The following is a 23672-nucleotide window of genomic DNA, read 5'->3' on the forward strand; positions in this document are numbered from 1 at the left end:
ATTGCTTACATTAAGATCAAATTGGTTCAATAGCTTTCCTGTTACACTGATACTTCATAAATATTCTTTCCTTAAAAGTCTTCTTTTCACTTTCTACAGCAATTATGTAAAGCACTATTAATTATAAAAACTTACTGCAATGCAAGCCTACAAAAATCAAGAACTGAAACTTGTGTTACCATACCTATATGAAGGCATTACTTTAAAAGCTACTTTAAAATCATAGAATGGTTTGGGTTGTAAAGGACCTTATGGATCATCTACTTCCAAAACCCCTGCCATGGAAAGAGACATCTCCCACTAGACCATGCTGCTGACAGCCCAATCCACCTTGGTCTTGAACTCTTCCAGGGAGGAGGCATCCACAACTTCCCTGGGCAACCTATGCCAGTGCCTCACCACCCTCACAGTGAAGAATTTCTTCCTAATGTCCAGTCTAAGTCTTCCTCCTTCCAATTTAAATACATTTCCCCTAGTCCTATCACTACATGCTCCTGTAAAAAGTCCTTCTCCAGCTTTGTTGTATGCCCCCTTCAGGTACTGGAAGGTCACCATAACATCTCCTCGGAGCCTTCTCTTCTCCAGGTTGAACAACCCCAACTCTCAGCCTGTTCTCATATGGGAGGTACTCCAGTTCTCTGATTTTCAGTCCTCTGGACCCGTTCCAGCAGTTCCACATGTTCTTATATTGTGGATTCCAGAGCTGGACACAGATGAAATCACACAATAGAGGAATAGAGGGACATATCACCTCCCTCAAGCTGCTGCCCCTGCTTGCTTTGCTGTAGTCCAGGACACGGTTGGCCTTCTTGGCTGCAAGTGCACATTGCCAGCAATTATCAAGCTTCTCTTCAATGGGAACCACTAAGCCTTCTCCGCAGGGCTGGTTTCAACACATTGTCCCCTATCCTGTATTAAAATCAGGAATCACTCCAATCCCAAAATAGGACCTTGTACTTGGCCTTGTTGAACTTAATGAGGTTCACACAGGCCCACTTCTCCAGAGTGTCTAGATCCCTCTGGATGACATCCCATCCTTCCACTGTGGCAACTGCACCACTCAGCTTGGTGTCATCTGCAGGCTCACTGAGGCTGCTTGATCTTGCTGTCTATGTCATTGATGAAGATACCAAAGAGAACAAATCCCCGTATAGAATCCTGAGGGACACCACTTGTCACAGACCTCCATCTGGACATTGAACTGTTTACCATTACTCTCTGAATGTAACCACCCAACAAATTCCTTATCCACTGAACAGTCCACTCATCAAATCCATACCTCTCCAATTTAAAGAGAAGGATGTTGTGGGGGACTGTGTCAAAGGCTTTACAGAAGTCCAGATGGATTACATCCATGCCATGACTTTTCAAATATCATAGAGAGTGTCTTGGCAACTACATTGGCCAATTCCCTCAGTACGCTGGGATGCATCTTATCACGTGCCATAGACTTATATATGTTCAGGTTCCCCAGGTGGTCACGAACCTGATCCTCCCCTATGGTAGGACAGACTGCAACTCCTTGGTCCCCTTCTTGTTGTCTGTTGACCCAGGAGAGGTGAGGAGAGTGGTTATCAGTGAAGACTGAGGCAAAAAATTTGTTGAGTACCTCAGCCTTCTCCTTATCTGTTGATGCGAGATCACCATTATCATCCATCAGGGAAATAAGTTTTCTTTAACCTTCCTTTTCTCATTGACACACTTGTAGCCCTTCTTATTAGTTTTCACTTCCCTTGCTGAGTTCAGCTCCAGCTGCTCCTTGACATTCCTGACCTCATCCCTACACAACTGTGCAGCAGCCCTATACTCTTCCCAGGTTACCTGTGCCTGCTTCCACTGCCGTGCAGTTCACACCTGTTCTTCAGTTTGACCAGCAGGTCTCAACTCAGCCACATGGTTCTCTTCCCTTCCCTGCCCCATTTTCTGCATCTGAGGACTGGGTGTTCTTGCACTTTATGGAAAGCATCCTTAAATATTTGCTAGTTTTGTTCTGCTCCATTGTCCTTGAGGACTATATCTCTGGAGGTCCTACTGATGAACAGTTTGAAGAGCTGGAAGTTTGCTTTCCTGAAAATTAGGGTCCTGACTACACTCCTTGCCAGTCCCTTATCCCTCAGGACTTTAAACTCTGCCAGTGTGTGATCGGTGCAGCCCAGTACTAGAGACAGTACACTACATATTTACTTTGAGACTAGAAAAATTATTTTCCTGCACACCAAGACACAGGAAAGGTAACACTGGCTGGCACTACAGCACAGGAGTACAGTGGTCATTCTGCATATAAGGAAAAGTAACACCAGACACTCTGCTTGGGAGTACAAAGATTATTTCCTTCAAGTTCTTCAAAATATGAATTGCTTTACATATTGGTGGCAGATAAAAGCTTATGTTCCAAAAAACAGATGGCTGAAAATATAGCAAACTTAGATTTCTTTCTGTACATGCACATACACACAGACACAAATATATCTCAGGGCTATATAGAACATAAAAATTAAGACAAACAGGTCAGCTGTCAAACTGGCTGGTAAGCCATTCAAATAAATAAAGGCTGAGTGAAAAGGAGGGGATGCATGCACATAAAAAAAAAAAAAAGATTTCAGAAAACCATTTAAATGAAAGCCTCATTAGAAAGACATATACTACCAGAAATACACAGACAACATCAACTGGTTTGTTAAAAAAACAGACTGACAACTAACTCTGACATACAAAATTCCTAGTTATATAAACAGTTAGATTCAAAGAACTGGTGCAGAGAAGGAGGCAGGGTGCAGAATTCTACTTGCTGCATTTGCATTCCCTAAGAGATCTACTTGCAGTTTTATAGATGAAGCTTAATGTCTGTATTACACATAATAAAGGCCAGTTCTGAATGACAACATTTTAGAATGCTTCTGGGAAAAATAAGAAATTCTATCAGAAAACATGATGTATTTCTCATTATCTCAAATCTCCTCAAGATGCTGTATTGAAAACAAAGCTGCTCCCCAAAAATGAATGTTATTATTTGAATTTCTTTGCCCAGTATTCCAAGTGATAAGGAGTCACTTTAATTCAGTTGTGCATGTATGCATTATACTCACAAGCTACAGAGTCTTCTTATTTGATAACTCATGTTCCAATGTAATGAGCATACATACAAATCTACTTGTGAGTTAAGGAAGTTTATCACCTCACCTGTCATATTACAATATACAAGAAACGGTCCCAAGGGGCCACTTCCATCTGAATCAATATTGTAGAGGCCTGAAGTATTCCCTCTGTGCTTATAGGCTTCACAAGATTGCTCATAGATGGCTGTAAAAGAATACATTATATCAGAAATGTAATGGCATAATTTTACATTTAACTCAGGAATTTTTTTAAAAAAGCAGAAAGAGTACATCAATGAGGAAAACAGTTATGCATTCAATGCTAAAGAATACAGAAGAAAACACATAATCAAAACTATGGAATCATAGAATCACAAAATTATTAAGGTTCATTGGAATTTGTAATGCGCACCTGGTTAAATTTATTGGAGAGATCACAAGGGGCATTTTCAAGCATTTTCTTATTTATTTCAAGCTGGAAACTTCAGGGAGGAAACTATGAAATGTGCGTGAGTAAATAGTACTTCCAAGTAATGAGAATGCCAAGGGTTTTACTTAGACTCCAGTGATCATATTTTGAGGAAAAAAACACTGCCTTCCTCAACCAAAACAGAGTTTAGTTGTTGTTATTATATATAACAAAAGGTAGACAGTGTTTCTAGGCATTGTAATTGTCTCCTGGCATTTTTTAGCTTTCAAACTTCTTATGTTCTTCCTTTTCTAAACAAAGGGCATAGAACTTGTCAGAGATTGCATTAAAAGTACTAAATAAGCAAAGACAAAATGATAGATTATAGATTGCATGTTATGTGTACTTTATATCAGTCAAGGCCTAAAGAAAATTTTGAGATGACTTCTTTATGATCACAAACCTGAGAAAAAGGACTTATAAGTCCTTTTTAATGTCCTAATTAAATAGACAGGAACAAATTATGATAATGCCACAGCTAGATCACACTAGGTCAACTTCTTTAACAACTACATTGTTATAGAGCAGTCACAATATTCTGGTCTTTCTTTCTAAAATTAGACTGTGAGCTCTATTAGCTATTAGCCGAACTTGAAAACACTAACAAAAAGGACAAATTGTTAGATTCAGAAAAAAAAAATAGTTACAAGGGCTATGCAAATAAATAGATGACTCCATCATAACATCCAGAAGATTTTCACCTATATAAATTTAGATTATTTAAATTATATAAAAAAGACTGTAAAGTACTAGTACAGTAACCCAAAGAGGTGCTGCTTTTTAAAAAGAAGCTGGTTTTTGGAAGAGTGTGATCTCTGTATTTCCTGCCTGATGGTTACTGACATTCTATATAATATTCAGAAAGTGCAATTTATGCCATTTTCAATGGAATTTTATGGTTCCTTACAGTAAATTATTGGTTAAATTTAAACAGAGCAAAAGAGGTTCAATCATTCATTCATTGTTTTATAAACTTGGTAGTTTGTATACAAATATTTTGAGATTAGTAACTTATTTCTAGGTTTATAACAAAAAGAACATCTCTTTGAGAATTCAAGGGACATTATTTTCTTTTGAAATAATACAAAAAGTTACCTTAGGGATTTGTTCTGAAATCATTATTGAAATCACTAGAATCAAGCACTAATACTTCCAATTTATATCCATAGATAAAGCATTTTCTTTATCATGAAGAGAAATCTTGGACAAGAATTTAATAACTCTTATCATATTTTTACATTTCTCATGGAGTCCTAATCACTGGGAAACTTCAACCTGTCCTCACAAACATCATTTGTTAATTCATCATATGATATTTCAAATTATAATGAACCAAATCACTTTCAAGTTCACTTTGGTCTTGTAGTTTTACATTATACACTCCGGTATTCAAAGCATCTGTACTATTGTCATCCTTTCTTTTTTACATAAATTTTCATAAAATTCTTATTTCAGCCATTATGTTCTTTACAATTAAGGTATTAAATTAAAAGTCATCACTTTTTGACTCTGTACAGTGAGATTCAATAGGCAGTCTTCTCAAATCAGTAATTTCTCAAAAAATCCCACTTTTGTAGGTACATGTTCTTCTCATAAAATCTTTGTACAAAGGTTGTACTGATTTTATAAGAATAATTTATAAAGACAGAATCATTTATCTGATCATTAGAGTGGTGTTTGGAATGTTATAAAACTATCTGTAAAGATTCATAAAGTAATTAGTTATTACCTGCATATAAATTACTAGTTATTAGATGCATATAATAAAGGCCAGAGTAATCATATATTCTACTTCTCAGAATATACGTAAAATGGTACAAATGCTGAGCAATTTCTGTGAAATTAGCTACTTCACTTTCAATTTTATTTTTTTAATTTTCTCTTAATCTACTGTCTGATTCAACAAACTATATAAACATGTTTAAAGCTTAATACATAATGACCTTTGCATAAGAATGTAGTCCCACTGCCTCAAAAAAATTGTTGTGATGTATAAAGATGAATTAAACACATTTCTAAATTATTTACTGGTTCAGAAAGTAGAACTATATGGATGGAAGAGGATATTACTGACCATTTCATGTAAATTTTGAAAAATGTGAAACGGAGTATTAGAAGTTTCAGTTAGTTTCTTTTGCTATGTATTCTGAATTCTCAAGGCCTTTCCTTGAACAAACTTGTCAATATTTACATGATTGAAAAATCTTCTAATATGAATAATCAGTACAACAATATATTTTTTGTGGTGAAAAAGTTAATTAGAAATAAAAGCATTGTCAGAAAGCATCTTAGACTTACGATAGTGACAAGTAGCTCCCTTGTAACCAGTATTGGCACAGTTGCAGTAAAAACTGTTCCAGGTCTGTGAACATTCACCACCATGTTCACAGTAATTAGGCAAACACCTAAAATGAAAAACAAGGAGTATTTTCATTCTTTTCCATTCATTTGCATGTTACTTTTATTTATCAGTGGATACAAAATCATGGAAAAGAAGTATAATAACATAATGGAAGTCTTCAAGTTTATTGGAGAAGATGTCAATATGATTACTAGAAAACTTCTTTTCATCCTCCCCACTATTCCAGTGGCTTATAATAGATTAATTATGCATTAAGCCTGTGAGAACAAATTTAAAGTGTAACATGACTAATTGTTACTTATTGTCATTCAGTGATCTGCAATTCAATACAGACAATAAAACAATGCAAGATTTATATGCTGATAACTCACTGGTAAATTTTGCATCTAGTAAGATTTCTTGAACAAGATGTGTCATGACAAAGAAGCATCAAAACAGATTTTTTCTTGCTTTTCTAGAAATAATAGTTTTCTTTTAAAAGTCACATAAAAATAAAACAACCTGTCTATAGCACCTGAGAGCTAAATCTTTTTCTGCAACCATGTTTACTTCCCATTCTAGAAAGAGTAAAATATTCAGTATTCAGTCAGTTCCATCACAAGACGCGTAAACAGAATAAAACCAGTTTTCGTTCTGGTGATATGAGCAGAAACCTGAAGATTCAGGTTTTATGTAATAAAATATTGCCTGAGATGAAAACCAGAAAATTTGTCTTTCAACAGAACTGTAAATATATTGAAATAGTGGCACACCTTAAGCAATTATTAACCAGCTTTTAACCTTAGAAATTAGTTAATATTGTAAATGCATTGATTGTATGTGTATATCTATGTTTATGTGATATAGCACAGAAAGTATAAAAAGGCTTTATTGTTCATATTAAAGAAAAGAAAAACAAGCCCACTAATATTCACAGGACCTTAAAACGCCTCTTAAATCACTTAAGAAATTTTAGGAGGGTATTAAGATTGTAGAAAGTCCAGTACTTCATACATCCACCTTACGAATAATTTAGGGACGTTTTACATTCACTCCTCCTGACTCTTAAAGAATTTTATCTTTCTTTCATGTTTATAAACAAAGATAAGCAAAGGTTTTCAAAGATGGGAAGGAAGGGGGAAGAAAGAGTAGGTAAAGTAAGCAGAGTGATACAGGTCACCTTTTTAAGGAAATAACTGACTTTCTTGCCACTGAAAGAGCTGATCTTGAATTTATTACCTCACTCATGGAATATATTTCTAAGACAAGTCTGTAGGTTCCATGTGTCTGAATGAACTCTGGTTTGGAACACAAATATGAATTTTTGGCATCAGGTTTTCAAACACTTAGACATAAAATACTGTATTTGGAGGAATTGTGTATTTTTGCATAGTAATAATTCTCAGGATAAATGCTTAATTTAGCTTTCTATAGGTTAGACTAGACATCAGTTATTTATAAGTATACATTTACTATAACATAAAGTACCATTCTGGACTTTCAGTGCACACTCTGACAGCTGCTCTTGTTGCATGCAATTCAATGACAGTTTTTCTCATCTTATTTCTTTAAGATGAAGATATCGTTATTCCCAAACTGCAAGTGATTTACATGGTATTTCTTTGTGTAAACCCTCTATCCATATTAATTAATCTTTGTAATAGTGTTCTTAAGATGAAAAGCTTAGATGAAATTGATGACACTTGAACTAAATTTAATAGATGTGGAACCAGCTTGGTTTAATTTAACCGTTTTTAACACTAAATTTTTCACCTCCCCCCTCTGTTTCAGGATGTATAATGTAAAGTAGCCACTAGCTACATCAAAATGAACCTATGAATGTATTATATGCTATGACCATATCCAAAGCAAGATTTAGAACAGTGCTTTCTCTGAGAAGACAAATTTTCTATTAAAAATACTTCTAATGAAAATGTATTTCTAATACTTCGTCTGTATAAAGTAGTTTTCTGATTCATCACCAAGAATCAGAAAAAAACAAACCAAACCCAGCTGATTAAGCATTTACCACATGTAACTTGACAGTAGGCTTTTAAGTGCATGACATCTGACAATTATATACAATTTAAAACTAAGGCAGCAGGCTAACAACAAGATAATATTCAAGGGACAACACTGGTACAGAACCTGAATATACTTTAGATATAGTCAAAAGTTATTTTAAAAGAATAAATAAGTGCTGCAATTTCATTACTTTTCTTTCTTCAATTCTTAAAATGTGGGGAAAATATTGGAAAACTATTGTGGTGCCAGTGTCCTGCCTTGCCTTGCCTTGCCTCCCCTTCCCTTCCTTTTCTTGCTTTTTTTCCATATAAAACCATTTAGTCTGTTGTTTTGTTTTTTTAAAAACAGACTGCGGCCATGACACCAAAGGTAGTAATTCCTGGTAAGTTACCATTAATTTCTGTGTTGGGCTTGATTTAGTTATAAGACATGCATCTGGAACTCTCTTCTCAGAGACTAAAAGTACTAACTTTGTAAGGCATTTACTGTGTCCATTAAAGTTATTTTATCAATGGTTTATGTAAAATTAGTATCTATTAAACCAGTGTATTGTGATAAAGGAGCTGAGCAAAAATATATTAAGGAGAAATATATGAAGAGAGTTATTTGCATGCCCAAGAGCTATATAAGCTATGAAACAATACGGAGATATTATACAATGAAAAGGTTAAATGAAGGAGTATAGGAAGAGCAATGACTAGAAAAAAATCACAATAATTTAAGCATAGGAGAAGGAAATTTATGGAACTCAGAAAAAAGAAAAGAGGAAAATTGTACAGCAATTTTTGTTTACACAACAAATGGGTTAATAAATTATATCACAACAAATAAATTAATGATTATCCTCATCTGTCAATGAGGATTGTAAACCTGATAAATTAAATAATACTCTATATATCTTAAAAATATACATATATGAGGTAAAGAATGGAAAATAGAATTATTTTCAGTTCATCTACTATTGCATAAAAATTCAGATCACTATGCAAAAAGCAATTTTTGTGTTCTGACACTTTAAATGTGTAAAATCAATACATTCGGTGGTCCACTGTTTCTACTGCAAAAGTCATGAATAACTCCAGAACTTGGGTAGTGCTTCAATATTTGGAATTGCAGATGCAGAGACACCCATGAAGACTCCTAGACAGAAAAAGTGGTTTGTTTGCCCTTAGGTGGAGGTAGAATATCTACCATTAGGAGCACAGTGGAAAAAATGCTGATTACTTTAGCTTAGGGTATCTAACGACATACAGCACTCATTGCATGAAGAAAATATTTTCCCTTAAATTAGTTTGTTACAAGTTGTTTAACACGTAAGCAATTTTAATGTTGGCAAAGAAGGATCCATTGTATCAATGGGGACTTATGGTGAGGTATAGAATTAGTTTGATACACAGAAACATGAAGTTCATTCCATATGATGAGCTGTAGATAGCAAATGGAAAGAGATTGTCTGAAGCAACAGGAAAGAAACAGTCTCTGGAGCAAGCTAACTCAAGACTAGGAAGGCTTTTTAAAAAACAGTATATTTTGAAATAAAATATAAAGACTAGTGAAATTGATAAAAATGTATGGATTACAGTTCTATTTTGATTAGTTAGGAAGACATATGGTAAGCATGCTGAGTCCTGAAAACTAAATCTGGCAGAGTTACTCCAAGAAAGGTGCAATTGTCAAGATATAAGAAAACATAACTTAACTTCAGCAACTTTTAAAGAAAACAAAATGAACCAAATAAAACCTTCCAAAAAGATTTTTTTTCACCCTTCGGTATCATTGATCATGGGAAACCATAGTTGATAAACTATGAGAGTAACATAAACCCGAATAAAGGAGCATTCACAGTCTCAGAAAGAAGTAAAAACAATTTGAAAATGACTAAGGTTGGGAAGTTTTAGTGTCTTACACAAATCCATACTGGCATCAAAAAATAAAATCAGATGGCAGTCATACTGACATAATATAAAATGTTAATGAAAAATAATTATAGTAACTATCTTTAAATGTTATAAAAATTCAAGAAGACAAAAATATGAGGGAGTGAGATATATAGATATATATAAATATAACCCCTTTGGTATAATGCTTAAAATCAAAAAGGATTCTGAAAAAAATAAAGTTGTAGTGAATAAGATACAAGTGCTATGACATTTGGAATACTGTAAATAGTGCCTGATTTCTATATACTGAGGTTTACAGTGACTTATATTTACTTGCACACACTTAATTCTTTTTGAAAATGCACATGAACACTGAACATACTATGGCTGTTCAAAAGCTGAAAAGAACTGGCATCTCTACATGCAAATACGTACCATCTTCCTTAAAAAATTTAGGTAAAACATTCTTGCATTCATGAAGGAAGAGATTATTCCTAAATCACAGCTCTGAGATGTGCATTTTGAGGGGTCCCCAGTTACATTATACGTTGAAAAATCCACAATAAATTGGAGACAGTAATTGAAATAAATTACAATAGAAGTCAATTTGGTAATGTTTTCCATTCATAATCTTGCTTAGCTCTCCTTTAATGTGTTTGATGAAAGAATATGCAGATGCCCACATTACACTTTTTTGGCCTGATTCTTTTCCTGATGTTGCCTCTTTACCAGAAACAAAAATATCTAGTAGAGTGATAGAAGTGGACTAAGTTCAACTTCAGTGTTGAAAAACCAACAGTTATACTGTACTTTAGAAGCTGGAAGAAAGTGTCATGAGTTCTGTCAGAGATGACAAAAACAAGACAGTGAAATAAGTGAAAAATGAGAAAACGGGTAAAAAGGAGTAGGGTGCAAGAAAACTAAGAAAAAATGTAAATGTATGTTGCATCTCAAATACAAATCCCTAACAAGTTCTATGATAAAGTTTTAACTGAGGCTTAACTCTGCTTAGTTGCATGTCTATTCCACTTACTGGCTATGGCAAAGTCAGAATTAACTCAGTAGGAGATAAATTAACAAAAAGAATGATATATACCCAACAGTATACGCTTTTAAAATTTGATAGGTGTAGGAAGATTATTGAGAAGACACATTACGACCTGACTGAAAGGATCACATTGCAGGCAGATTTTTTTACCCTCTTTCTGGAGGTTTTCCTCTGTCAACTTTTGTGCACAATTAGGTAAAGAACTAGTATTAATTTTGTCTTACATCTACAAGGCATTGTGATTTTCTTCAAAACATTAACCTGGATAGACAATACACAGTGCTTTTTCTGTGCATGGAATGCATGTCACAGAAATATGTCTGTGTGACTGAACCTGAAATTGGCTGTGATCTTGAAGCAGATTTCTGCCTACACTATTTTCCCCAAAGTAAGCTATTTTTAGAAGTCTTTTAATTCAATGGCTAGGATTTTTTAGATCAATAATTAGCTTTGAAGGAGAAAAAAATTAGGGAGTGGAGGAGAAGTATTTACAACCCAATCTTTCCCCTGCTGGTTGTGCCACTTCATTACTGCCTAATCAGCCATTACAGACTTTCCTCTTGGTTCAAAGCAAGAATCCCCGGCTTACAGCAGACTTTGCACAGATGCCTGTGACTGCATTCTCATGAGTTTACGGCAGAAAACTTCTTCCACTGCCTCCTTGTGTGCCTTCTTGTTCTCTTCTCAGCAGCTTCTGCTGTTCCACAAAACCAGTTTTGGTTCAACCTGTACCTTCTCCATACTGGACTCTAGCAATGTCTTTCAATCAAGTATTTTGGTTTATTTCAGGGTAGGTATACAGACTTTCCTCCCTGCATAGCCACTTAAACTAGTCACTTTCTTTCAGATAGATGTCAATAATATATATTGAAACTTATTTGATTAGTTCAGAACATAGCTGAAAAGAGACTTCTCATTCACTGTGATTAATTCTATCTAAAGTGTTTCTGGATGCATAGAATATAGGAAGCAGCATTAAGTTGTAAGAACACATTATTGCAAAAAGTGAGTAGGGCTACATGTCACAGGAGGGGATGTGTGTCTCTAGCTTTACTTTAAAAAAAAGTAAGATATTTAAAATTTGTTAGAAATACCAAATAACCGTAATTCCAGTTACTCTTATTTTATTTGCAGTGCATGGAAATCTAATTGCTGTGCTATATATGCTGCACTTATTCTAGACTTCAGAATTCTTCCCAAAGAAGCAGTATGCTGTTTTGTAAGCATTTTGTTCTTTATCATTAACTCAGTATTGAAAACAAAACATCCAAATATATAAATAAATGAGTAAATGTTATTTTCTTACCTGTCTATAATGCCACATAAATCTATCTGTAGGTTACTGAAATTGCCCAAAAGATTTTGCTGAACAGAGATCATATCCACTGCTTTGTTGCCAATGGAAATGAGGCGCATGCATCCTTGAAAGCCAGAAAGTGAAGTATTACATTCAGAAATGTTTCCAGTGTTAGGGCAGCCTGGGAAAAAAAAACATGAAACATGAGCTGAAAAAAAGAAATTCTTGAGAAATTTTATATTCCAGAAGTAGGCTGAACTTTGATTTTTTCCAGGTAAGCTCTGTGGGTGGAACACTTTAGCCAGAAGCTCTCCCGAACAGGCATAGTGGTGCAACTGTAAATAAATATTTCTTTGTGGTCTTATATTTTTAAAGTATATCCAAAATCATCACTAAAAATTTGGGTAAGGCATAACTCAAAAAGCAGTTCCAAATCAATCAATAGAATCAAGATGGAACAGATGACTGACCTTAGTCATGAAGTGCTAGGTTACAAGACAAGATGCACATGATTTGGTAAAGTTTTGAGTCAAAACTGAAGTCAAATAAGACAGAAAGTTGTTACAAAGTACAGTAATTTATCAAGCTGTCCAAAAGATTCTGGAAAGCACTGAAGATGATTCCTTGATGCAGGTCATCAATGACTTAACTAGGAAAGACACTCCGTTGGATCTGCTACTCATAGACAAGGAAGAAATTGTTGAAAATGTCAATATCAAGGTCAGTCTTGATTACAGCAGACATGAGGCTGTGGAGTTTATGACCCACAGAGAAAAGAGCAAGACAAAAAAAGCAGACTTGGAACCCTAGATTTCAGAAGAGCTAAGGTTGGTCTGTTAAGGAGATGTTTTGAGTTTCAGATTGGAAAGTGTGCTAGGGAGCAAACAGCTGGACATTTTTGAACAAAAAGCCTTTGGAGCAGAATAGTCTGTAGCAATATCAAAATGACTGAGCAAGTGGGGCAGAAGATCTGCAAACATAAACACAGAGATCCTGAGTGAGAGCAAACACAAAAGGAAAAGTACACAGAAAGCAAGCTCACAAAACTCAGGGACATGCAATCCAGAGGGGAATACAAAGATGTTACCTGCATGTCTAGTTATGCAGTACAGGAATCAGGTGGAGTTAACTCCTCAGGTGGAGTTAAAACTATCAAGGAAGGTGAAGTGCAACAAAAAGCTTTCTATAGGTATGACAGGAGCAAAAAGAAGGCTAAGGAGATCATGGGTACGCTACTCCTTGGGTCAGGAAGGCTAGTCACAAAGGCTTGAAAAGAGTTGGTTTTTTTCAAGGCCTTTCTTCTTCAGTCTTCACTGGCAAAATTAATGCTTAGGGTTTAAATGTTCTAGCAGAATATGAACAAGAGAAGCACTACTCACAATAATGGAAGAACAAGTCCAAATGGCATCTGAGGGTGCTGCAGGAGCTGACCAGTGTCATAGCAACAATTTTTATTGTCATTGTGAAACCATTATAATTTTAATTCCCAAACCTTGGTGAACTTCTTAATGACTGGAAAAGGCAGATAATACACCTATCTTCAAGAAGCGTAGGAAGGAAGGCACAGGAAAGTAGAGGCCAGTCAGCCTTATTGGAGTCCCTGGAAATTTCCTGGAGTGAATCTTCTTAGAAGGCATTTCTATAGGTGAAGGACAAGAAGGTAACTATGTAACTTCAGCTTCAAGGCTAAATATGCCTGAACAAGATCTTTCTAAGCTGAGTTGATGACCTTTGGAAGAAGGGACAGTCAAATAATAAAGACTACATGGTTGTCATGAAGTTATGCAGGGAGAAAATTAGAGGGTCAAAGTGTATCAAGTTAGGCATGAATCTTGATCTGCTTGAGGGAAGAAAGGAACTACAGAGGGATCTAGACAGGTTGGATTGATGAGCTGAGGCCAAATGTATAAGGTTCAACAAGTTGGCACCGGTGAGACTGCACCTCGAATACTGTGTTCAGTTCTGGGCCCCTCACCACAAGAAGCATGTTGAGGCTCTGGAGCGAGTCCAGAGAAGAGCAATCAAGCTGGTGAAGGGGCTGGAGAACAAGTCTTATGAGGATGGGCTGAGAGAGCTGGGGTTGTTTATCCTTGAGAAGAGGAGGCTGAGGGGAGACCTCATCGCTCTCTACAACTACCTGAAAGGAGCTTGTGGAGAGGAGGGAGATGGCCTCTTCTCCCAAGTGACAGGGGGCAGGACGAGATGGAATGGTCTCAAGCTCTGCCAGGGGAGGTTTAGGCTGAACATTAGGAAAAAATTTTTCACAGAAAGGGTCATTGGGCACTGGCACAGGCTGCCCAGAGAGACGGTTGAGTCACCTTCCCTGGAGGTGTTTAAGGCACAGGTGGACGAGGTGCTCAGGGGCAAGGTTTACTATTTGATAGGAATGGTTGGACTTCATGATTTGGTGGGTCTTTTTCCAACCTGGTGATTCTATGATGCTGGGACGACATGATTCTGTGATTCTAAATCTGAGTGTCAGGTCCTGTACTTGGGCCATAACAATCCTCTGCAATACTACAGACTTTGGTATGAATGGCTGACAGGAATGCCACGCAGTTCAATAAGAACAACTTCAAGGTCTTTAATCTGAGATGGAACAAGTACATGTACCACTGGTACCAAGCTGGAGGATAAATACCCAGACCCAGGGAGAAAGGCCTCAGCTCCAGGTAGCCTACAGGTGGACTGCGAGCCAGGAATGAGTCCTTGCAAGCACAGAAAGTCAATGGCATTCTGAGCTATATTATCAAGAGCACAGCCAGCAGATATGGAGAAGTAGTCCTTCCTTTTAAGTAGCACTTACGAGACCACATCTGAAGTGCTGTAATTCCGGAGTGCCCAGTAAAGACATTGACATCCTAGAGTGAGTCCAACAGAAGCTTCCAATGCAGTCAGGGAGCTGAATGCACAGGGTGTATAAGGAGATTCTGAGAGATCTGGACTCTTCAGCCTTGGAAACAGAAGATAAAACTCCGTGATAAAATGATACAGAGAAGATGGAGCCAGACTTTTTGCAAAAGCTCACAGTAGTGGGACAAAAAACCATTTTGAATTCGGGTCTGAGATATCCATCCTTGAAGCTGTTGAAGGTTTGAGCAGTCACTGTCCTGTATTTCCTGACCTAATCAGACTTGTTTAGAACAGAGAATTGGGCTAGGCAATTGGATATTGTACCCAGCCTATGAGTAGCATTCTGTAAGTATCTAATATTGTGGGGTTTCTGATGTGCTACTGATCCTGAAATGCCTTGTTCACTAATTAAACATTGTTAATAAAGCAATAAACTGCTTTGATCCTGATTTGATTTAAACTATGTCCATTCAACAGTTTTCCCAACAGCAGCCCAACACTGTATAAACAAATATGCCTAAATGATTTTTTCCTTTGACTTTCTTCCAAAGAGTTGTAGTGCTTCTGCAAGTACGCACAAGGGCCATTCTTTGATCTTAGTCAGAAAATAGTGCATTCTGATTCACAATATTCAAAGGCCTTGTTTCATGATGTTAGGAAGCAGGTACTTTCAAGACGCTTCTCTGTTCCACAGAGATAACAGGTACTTTCTGAAGTCCTGTAAAGACAGTGTTGAGGTTTACTGTACAGGAGAGAAAAATGATAGTGAAAACTAGTAAATTTATTCAAGTGATGGTACAATAATATAAATACTAAAGATATGTTTTTAAGAACTATGCAATAGAAAATGAAGAAAAACTGAAACGAAATAAATTCTCAGTGTGTTTTAATCTGGTGAGGAACCAAACTGTTAGTAACCGTTACTATGTCTAAAGGAAATGCATATTATCTGCTTGGCATATTGCTTTCAGAGCAACAAATCTGCAGACTTGTAAAACTCCAAACACAAGCACAGTAACTTTTCAGAACCACATGTACTTAAGCAAATCAATTATAGGTCTAATCACATTATTTATAGCATTCTACAATAAAATGATAAAACCAATTCTGTAATTTCTGCTGAAAAATCTGACATTCATTTGAATTAGGTACTTCCAGTGGAGATCATATTAAAATAACAACAATAAAAAAAAGCTAGAGAAGTCAGAAAAACTTTTACATCTAGATGGCATGCAGAATTGTGTCTCTGATATTTTTCATTGTGTCTGTGGCTGTGTCGTCTTCCAGTTCTGTTGAGAAAAGTCAACATCATTAATATTAATGAAATGGGGATTCCTTATAACTGCAGGCCAGATATTAAAGATAGGAAGAAATCCACTAAAATAATTTAAAATCCATTAAAATTCCCCTATTTACCTTATGTGCTTATTGCAATATTAAATAATCTCTTTTTGCTCTTTTTCCAAGAACTCAGAGGGGTAGTATATACTTGATGATAACACGACTAGAAATTTTGCATTTATCGCATATTTTTCCAGTTAGATATACACATATTTATTAAAACAAGCAAACTAACCACTATGTCCCCAGGACACCTCTCCTGGAAGGCTGATATTTATGTTTCAACACTCAGCATGTAGAAACATGGTAAATATTCATGTATATGAGAAAGAAAGTCAAAATGCATTGTCTGCATTTTGATAGTGGTATATGACATAGAATTTTAATAAACAATTTTTCTAAACTAAGAAACCTTCTACTAATTTTCTCCAAGTTTGTATGACATGCACAAACTGCTGATTTCAGCAGCTGTAAAGCTGAAATCAGGGAAGCTGAGGGGTGTTACTCTATCAGTAACAATATGCATGATATGTCTAGGGAAAGGAAGATATCAAAACGCAGGTTTTAGGCAGAAGTTATATTCTCCATACACAGGAAAGTTGCGTCACTGTCATAAAAGAAAATTAAAAAATATTGTAAATATGTATAATGTATAGAGGATATTTACATAAGTAAGTAACTGTTCACATGAGGTTAAAACTTGAGGTTATCCCAGTGGAAGATGCAAAAAATTGATTTAGCAACACAGTAAGTGTGCAACAAGAGACCGTCTTCTGTCTGTCTGTCTGCCAGACAATATTCAATAATAACAGCATGATATCAGAGAATGATGTTCAAATAGTGACCAAAGATTTAGGATGGGAATTTATCCTACTCCATGTTATACAACTTGAAGGAAACACAAACTCAAAAAGATCATGGCAGTGCATGAAAACCAGATCCTTTGAGAGATATCCAAGCTAGGCAAAGAAAACTTGAGGCAAGTCAAATAATGCTCACCACTTGATTAGATATGTTAGGAAATAACTATGTTTAACAGCGGGATATTGCCAGCATAAATAAACAACGTATTTCACCTCCAAAGTAGAAAGCACCTCCTGAATGAATTTGCAGAGGTATGGAGCTGTGAGCAGATGAGGTCACATCATTGTCTACTATTACACTGATTCGATTCCTTTTAGCAGAGAAGGATACCAAATGCCACTGGCCATTATTTAATCCAGAACCTAGAAGGTAAAGAAAAAGAAAAAATAAGAACAAATGCCCATTACTTGTTATACTACCTGAATGTTATAAAGTGAAAAAGAGGAGAGAGCTGTAGAGCAATCAGAGCTCACATAAAACCTCCAAGTGATCATTAAAGGGAAAAAAAATAAGAAAGAGAACAAATGTTTTTTGTGAAGACAGAGCATTTGTCCATTGCCTTGCTTCACATATGATAAGAAAATATAAAATTACTTCTCTGAATAGGCCTTACTGTTGTAATACTTCTTACCAGTAATACATCCGTTCAATGCAGTGATGATGTAAACTACACTCAGTCTGAGGAGGTTATCATTAAGCTATCACTGTGATCTTCAGCAACCACCATGTCAATGTCAGAGGATTATTTTTCTTTCAATTGTCTTTTTTATTGGAAAGATATGTGACATTTTTTCTGTGAGTTAGCTTCTAACATCAATTTACATTATCTCTGGTTTTGTACGTGGAAGGTGCCAACAACCAATGAACTTGAAGCTCTGATCCTGGAAAGCATATGTATATCCTTAAAAAATTCTATACAGGGCAGTATGTAAGTACATTGTGCTTACATGAGTCAATCACGTTCTTGAGCATTCTGCAGAACAAAGATACTTTTTCAATGAAGAACAAAGAATAAATCCTTTGAATTATGTGATGTCTTTTCTCAGCAGCAGAGTGCTTATGTTTTGTGATGTGTGATTTACCCCTTGAAATGTCATGTATTTATACACTCCTCTCTAGAATGAGTTGTATATTCTAAAGAAATAGTCCACCATAAAAAAAATGAAAGATAGAAAGTTTCAAACAACTAAATTACATCATAACTAGGATACTTACACAGTTAACTGACACAGTGTAATCTAAAGATCAGCATGCACTCAAGAGATAAATCTTATAATCACATTATAAATTCAGATAAATTATCATCTAGAAAATATCTCTAATACATTGAATATTACATAAGCCTTACACATATTTTTAAGAATTTGTTTCCTTATTTCAACCACTATATTTATTAAGGACCACATAAGAAGAAACCAAATCCTAACAGGAGCAGTACCCTTAACCTTACATTACCAAAAGCTCCAGCTTCGTTCACACCGTCCTTAAGATTAAACAAGGAGTTTCTTTATTTTTATAGGTACTTCAGGTAAATTATATTTTTCTAAATTGTTTCTCTGTAATATGTTATTTTTTCCTTTAGTAATCATAGAATATTTTGGGCTAGAAGGGACCTTTAAAGATCATGTAGCCCAACATCCCCACCACATGCAGGGACTTCTTTTATTAGATCACAATGCTCACTATATACACAACCTGATCTCAAGCCACTCATTCCTCAGTCTGTATTAATACTGGAGATTGATCTAACTCAAATGCAGGACCTTGCACTTGGCCTTGCTGAACATCAAGAGGTTCTCATGAGCCCACTCCTGAAGACTGCCTAGGATTCCTTCCTTCTGGTGAATCAACTTCACCACTCATCTTGGTGTCATCAAACTTGCTGAGGATGTACTCAATCCTTCTATCTATGTAGTTACTGAAGATGTTAAATCTAACAAAAGATTCTGCAATTTCATTTCAGTTGCTGCAAGGAAACTTGCTTTTAATTCTTAGTTTCTCAACTTCAGTATTCCCTTGTTCTAGGAGAAAACAATATTCTAAATATTGCTACATTTGACTGTCAGGGTAGATAAGGTAATGTCCCAACATAAGGGAGATTGAATGAATGACTGAAGTAGAAAAATCTTTTAGTTACTGGAAAAATGACTAAATGAATTTCGCACCACTACGGAGTGGTACAACATATAAATGGTGGAGGCCAATAGACTGCTAATATTTCCCTTCCATCTGAAAATTACATTATCTGGTGCTCCACTAGGAGTTTTAAAAATGCTTTATGAAAAAATAAGTGAGGAACAAATAGCAATTAAACTTTTAGCTCATAATAAGGTAGCTATTAAACAAGACAATAATTTATTCTCATTAGTAGCGCCTTCATAATTTTGATATCTAAGTAATAAAAAAAGATTTGTGGGACATCTTGCAGAACAATAACATTCAACCTTAAGAGCACAGGCATAAAAAGACAATATATATATATCTTACTAGGAAAGCAGTATGAAACATAAAAAAACTAGTTTAGAAAAAGTAATTTACAGATTGCTCTGAAGCATAACCACCAAATGCAATGTCTGCTAACATAACTTAATTAAAAGCTACACAGAAATTAAAAGCTGCATAGAAAGACAGGGTCATATGAAGAAACTGCGATAAGACCTCAAGCATTTATATATGTTGTAATTCAATTTGGTCTCATCATTCAACACAAATCCACTTTAGTAATCACAAACCCATAGAAATTAACACAAATTAACCTTGTGTTAATTGATTTTCTTAATCTATGTTATTTCTTTGTGAATATTTGAGGACTAGCTTGCAAAAGGATCTACAAAGGCAAGATATTCAGAGATTATTAAGTAAAAGAACAGTAAAGCTTAAATAACTCATAAATTATCATGCAATTCTCTCTTCCATTTTCACATGGTTGCAAAAGTCTTTAAAAAACAGATGATAATCCATTTAAGAACTATGCACTTTGAATTAATCATCAAATATTGTGTTTGTCTGTGAAAGCCAGGTCATAAGTCTTTGCCTATAGGGGAACAAATCTGTACAACGATCCATAATTTAATTACTCAATCTCCAAACACAGACTTGAATTGCTTTAGTAAGCATAATAATAAATACTTCAAAAACTTAATAAAGGGTTTCCCCATAATATATTGTTAGCTAACTTATTGCTCAGAAAAGAATAAGATGTTTTTGTAGTAGTTGGTCTTCACAAATAGAATTCCTGCTGGTAAACTATGAAAAGTAAGCTTAACATAGCATGAGGACTTTAAATTCTGTTTCAGTTTAGTGTCAAGATTTATTTTAGGGTGTTTCTGCTAATATAATGTATTCTACTGAAAATTTGCAACTAAATAAATTGTTCTATATGCAAGTCTACAGCTGTTAGAAGTTCCACTACCTTCAGCTGGTCTGTTAAAATGATGCTGCATGGCAACAGTTTCTTTAACATACATCACCTAATTGAACTGTAATTGAAATAGCTCCTAAAAAGTCAATTAATCACTGTTAAATACACACCACTAACATTCTTACTAAAGAATTGATATTTTCAAATGTGAGCCATGGGAAACTTGCCATTAAAATAGTATTCTCTGTGCATCAGTTATTTTATATTATAACCAACATCAGGGTTGATGGTACTATCAGTCACAGTAAGAGGATCAAAGTATTTATGTAAATTTCAACATTATCTGTGGTCAGTACTGGTTTACAGTCTTTTCCTGGATTAAAATAATCAACTGTTTGGAATCTTACTTCTAATCATTATATATTTGTAGAAATATAATGAGCTTCAGAATCATGTTTTACTTATTCTGTTTTCGCTTTTTTTCTCCTCCTCAAAGGAATTTTCATTTTATATCAGGAATTGAAGTAAGGAATCAATCTAAAAGAAACAGGGGCACAGAACAAAGATTAAGGAGGCCTCATCTTTAAATCCTGTGGCTGTTGCTTTGCTCTGCTTGGCTCTATTTTGCTCTTATTTTCTCCCTTAAACTGCCAAAGTATGATTTCTGAACATTACAGATAAGCAATTCTCCTTTTATGTTTAAAGTGATTATAATTTTTTGTGACATTTTCTCCCTGTTTCACATAACTTATTAATTCTGTGGTGTCCGAAAGGTGTTTTGAGGATTTAATATTTTATCGTAATTATTTTATACTTTTTTTTATTTCAGTAATTGCTTGATTTACTTACTGTATTTGTCATTGTTCAGAATGAAGTAGCACAAAATAGCATCATTGAGACTTTTGCCTTGAAAATTACTCTGATAATTGCTTTAACTTAGATCCTACCACTACAATGCATATACTCCATATAACATTATATCCTTCATACAATCAAACATGTAACTTATTTTCTAAGTACCAATGCAAAATAGTTTTCCTACTTGTTCTAGAATCATAAAATCATAGAATCACCAGGTTGGAAAAGACCCATCAGATCATTGAGTCCAACCATTCCTATCAAATACTAAACCATACCCCTCAACGCCTTGTCCACCCGTCCCTTAAACACCTCCATGGAAGGTGACTCAACCACCTCCCTGAGCAGCCTGTGCCAGTGCACAATGGCCCTTTCTGTGAAAAAATTTTTCCTAATGTTCAGCCTAACCTCCCCTGGTGCCTGAGGCCATTCTGTCTCCTCCTGTCCCCTGCCACCTGGGAGAAGAGGCCAGCACCCTCCTCTCCACAACTTCCTTTTAGGTAGTTGTAGATAGCAATGAGGTCTCCCCTCAGCCTCCTCTTCTCCAGGCTAAACAAGCCCAGCTCTCTCAGCCGTTCCTCATAAGGCCTGTTCTCCAGCCCCTTCACCAGCTTCATTTCTCTTCTCTGGACTCGCTCCAGAGCCTCAACATCCTTCTTGTGGGGAGGGGCCCAGAACTGAACACAGTATTCAAGGCATGATCTCACCAGTGCTGAGTACAGGTGGAGAATAACCTCCCTGGACCTGCTGGTCACACTGTTTCTGATACAAGCCAGGACGCCATTGGCCTTCTTGGCCACCTGGGCACACTGCTGGCTCATGTTCAGTTGTCTGACAATCAACATCCCCAGGTCTTTCTCCTTCAGGCAGCTTTCCAGCCAGACTTCTCCTAGTCTATAGCACTGCATAGGGTTGTTGTGTCCCAAGTGCAGGACCCAGCATTTGGTCTTGTTAAACCTCATGCCATTTGTCTCAGCCCAGTGGTCCAGCCTGTTCAGATCCCTTTGCAGAGCCTCCCAACCTTCCAGCAGATCCACACCACACTTCCACCCAGCTTAGTGTCATCAGCAAACTTGTTAAGGGTGCACTCAATGTCTTCATCCAGGTCATTGATAAAGACATTGAACAGGGCTGGACGCAGCACTGAGCCCCGGGGAGCCCCATTTGTCACTGGCCTCCAGCTGGATTTAACACCATTTACCACCACTCTCTGGGCCCAGCCATTCAAACAATTTTCCACCCAGGAGAGCGTGCGCCTGTCCAGGCCAGAGGCTGACAGTTTCCGAAGCAGAATGCTGTGAGAAACTCTGTCAAAGGCTTTACTCAAGTCCAGGAAGACCACATCCACAGCCTTTTCCTCATCCAGCAGCCGAGTCACTTTGTCATATTAGGTGATCAGGTTAGTTTGGCAAGACCTGCCTTTTGTGAACCCATGTTGACTGGGCCTGATCACCCGGTTCTCTTGCATGTGCTTCATGACAGCACTCAAGATCACCTGTTCCATGACTTTCCCTGGCACTGAGGTCAGACTGACAGGCCTGTAGTTTCCTGGGTCCTCCCTGCGACCCTTCTTGTAGATGGGCACAACATCAGCCAGCCTCCAGTCCAGTGGAACTTCCCCAGTCTTCCAGGACTGTTGGAAGATGATGGAAAATGGTTTGGCAAGCACATCCGCCAGCTCCTTCAATACCCTTGGATGAATCCCATCCAGCCCCATAGACTTGTGGGTGTCTAGCTTGGCAAGCAACTCTCTAAATGCCTCCTCTTGGATCATGGGAGCCTCATTCTACTCCTCTAACTCCTGGGTTTGTACATAGATGGAACAATTTCCTTTACAATTAAAGACTGAGGCAAAGAAGGCATTAAGTACCTCAGCCTTTTCCTCATCCCCTGTCACTGTTGTTCCTTCTGTGTCCAATAGGGATTGTATATTCTCTCTCATCCTCCTTTTATTGTTAATATATTTATAGAAAGAGTTTTTATTATCTTTCACAGACTTTGCCAACCTGAGTTCTAGTTGGGCCTTAGCCCTTCTGATTTTTTCCCTGCATGACCTCACTTCCCTCCTATAGTCCACACAAGACATCTGTCCCTTCTTCCAAAGCTCATAGACATTTCTCTTCTTCTTGATATCTCTCAAGATCTCTCTGTTCAACAAAGCTGGTTTTTTTCCCCTGCCAGCTCTTTTTCTGGAACATGGGGATGGCTTTCTCCTGAGCTGCTAGGATTTCCTTTTTGAA

The 23672-nt window shown here is 36.4% G+C and overlaps 1 protein-coding gene across 1 annotated transcript in view; it reads right to left on the minus strand.

The window, feature by feature from the left end:
- CNTNAP4 (contactin associated protein family member 4) overlaps window positions 1–23672 on the minus strand; it is a 240164-nt gene that overhangs the window by 47807 nt on the left and 168685 nt on the right. Inside the window, exons 9-12 of the mRNA XM_069879913.1 lie at window positions 17426–17575; window positions 12165–12336; window positions 5863–5969; window positions 3181–3300 (exon numbers count right to left, since the gene is read on the minus strand). Of these exons, the coding sequence (XP_069736014.1) occupies window positions 3181–3300; window positions 5863–5969; window positions 12165–12336; window positions 17426–17575 (549 nt within the window). The remainder of the gene's footprint in view (window positions 1–3180; window positions 3301–5862; window positions 5970–12164; window positions 12337–17425; window positions 17576–23672) is intronic.

The sequence above is a fragment of the Phaenicophaeus curvirostris genome, chromosome Z (assembly GCF_032191515.1).
Source record: "Phaenicophaeus curvirostris isolate KB17595 chromosome Z, BPBGC_Pcur_1.0, whole genome shotgun sequence".
Lineage (NCBI taxonomy): Eukaryota > Metazoa > Chordata > Aves > Cuculiformes > Cuculidae > Phaenicophaeus > Phaenicophaeus curvirostris.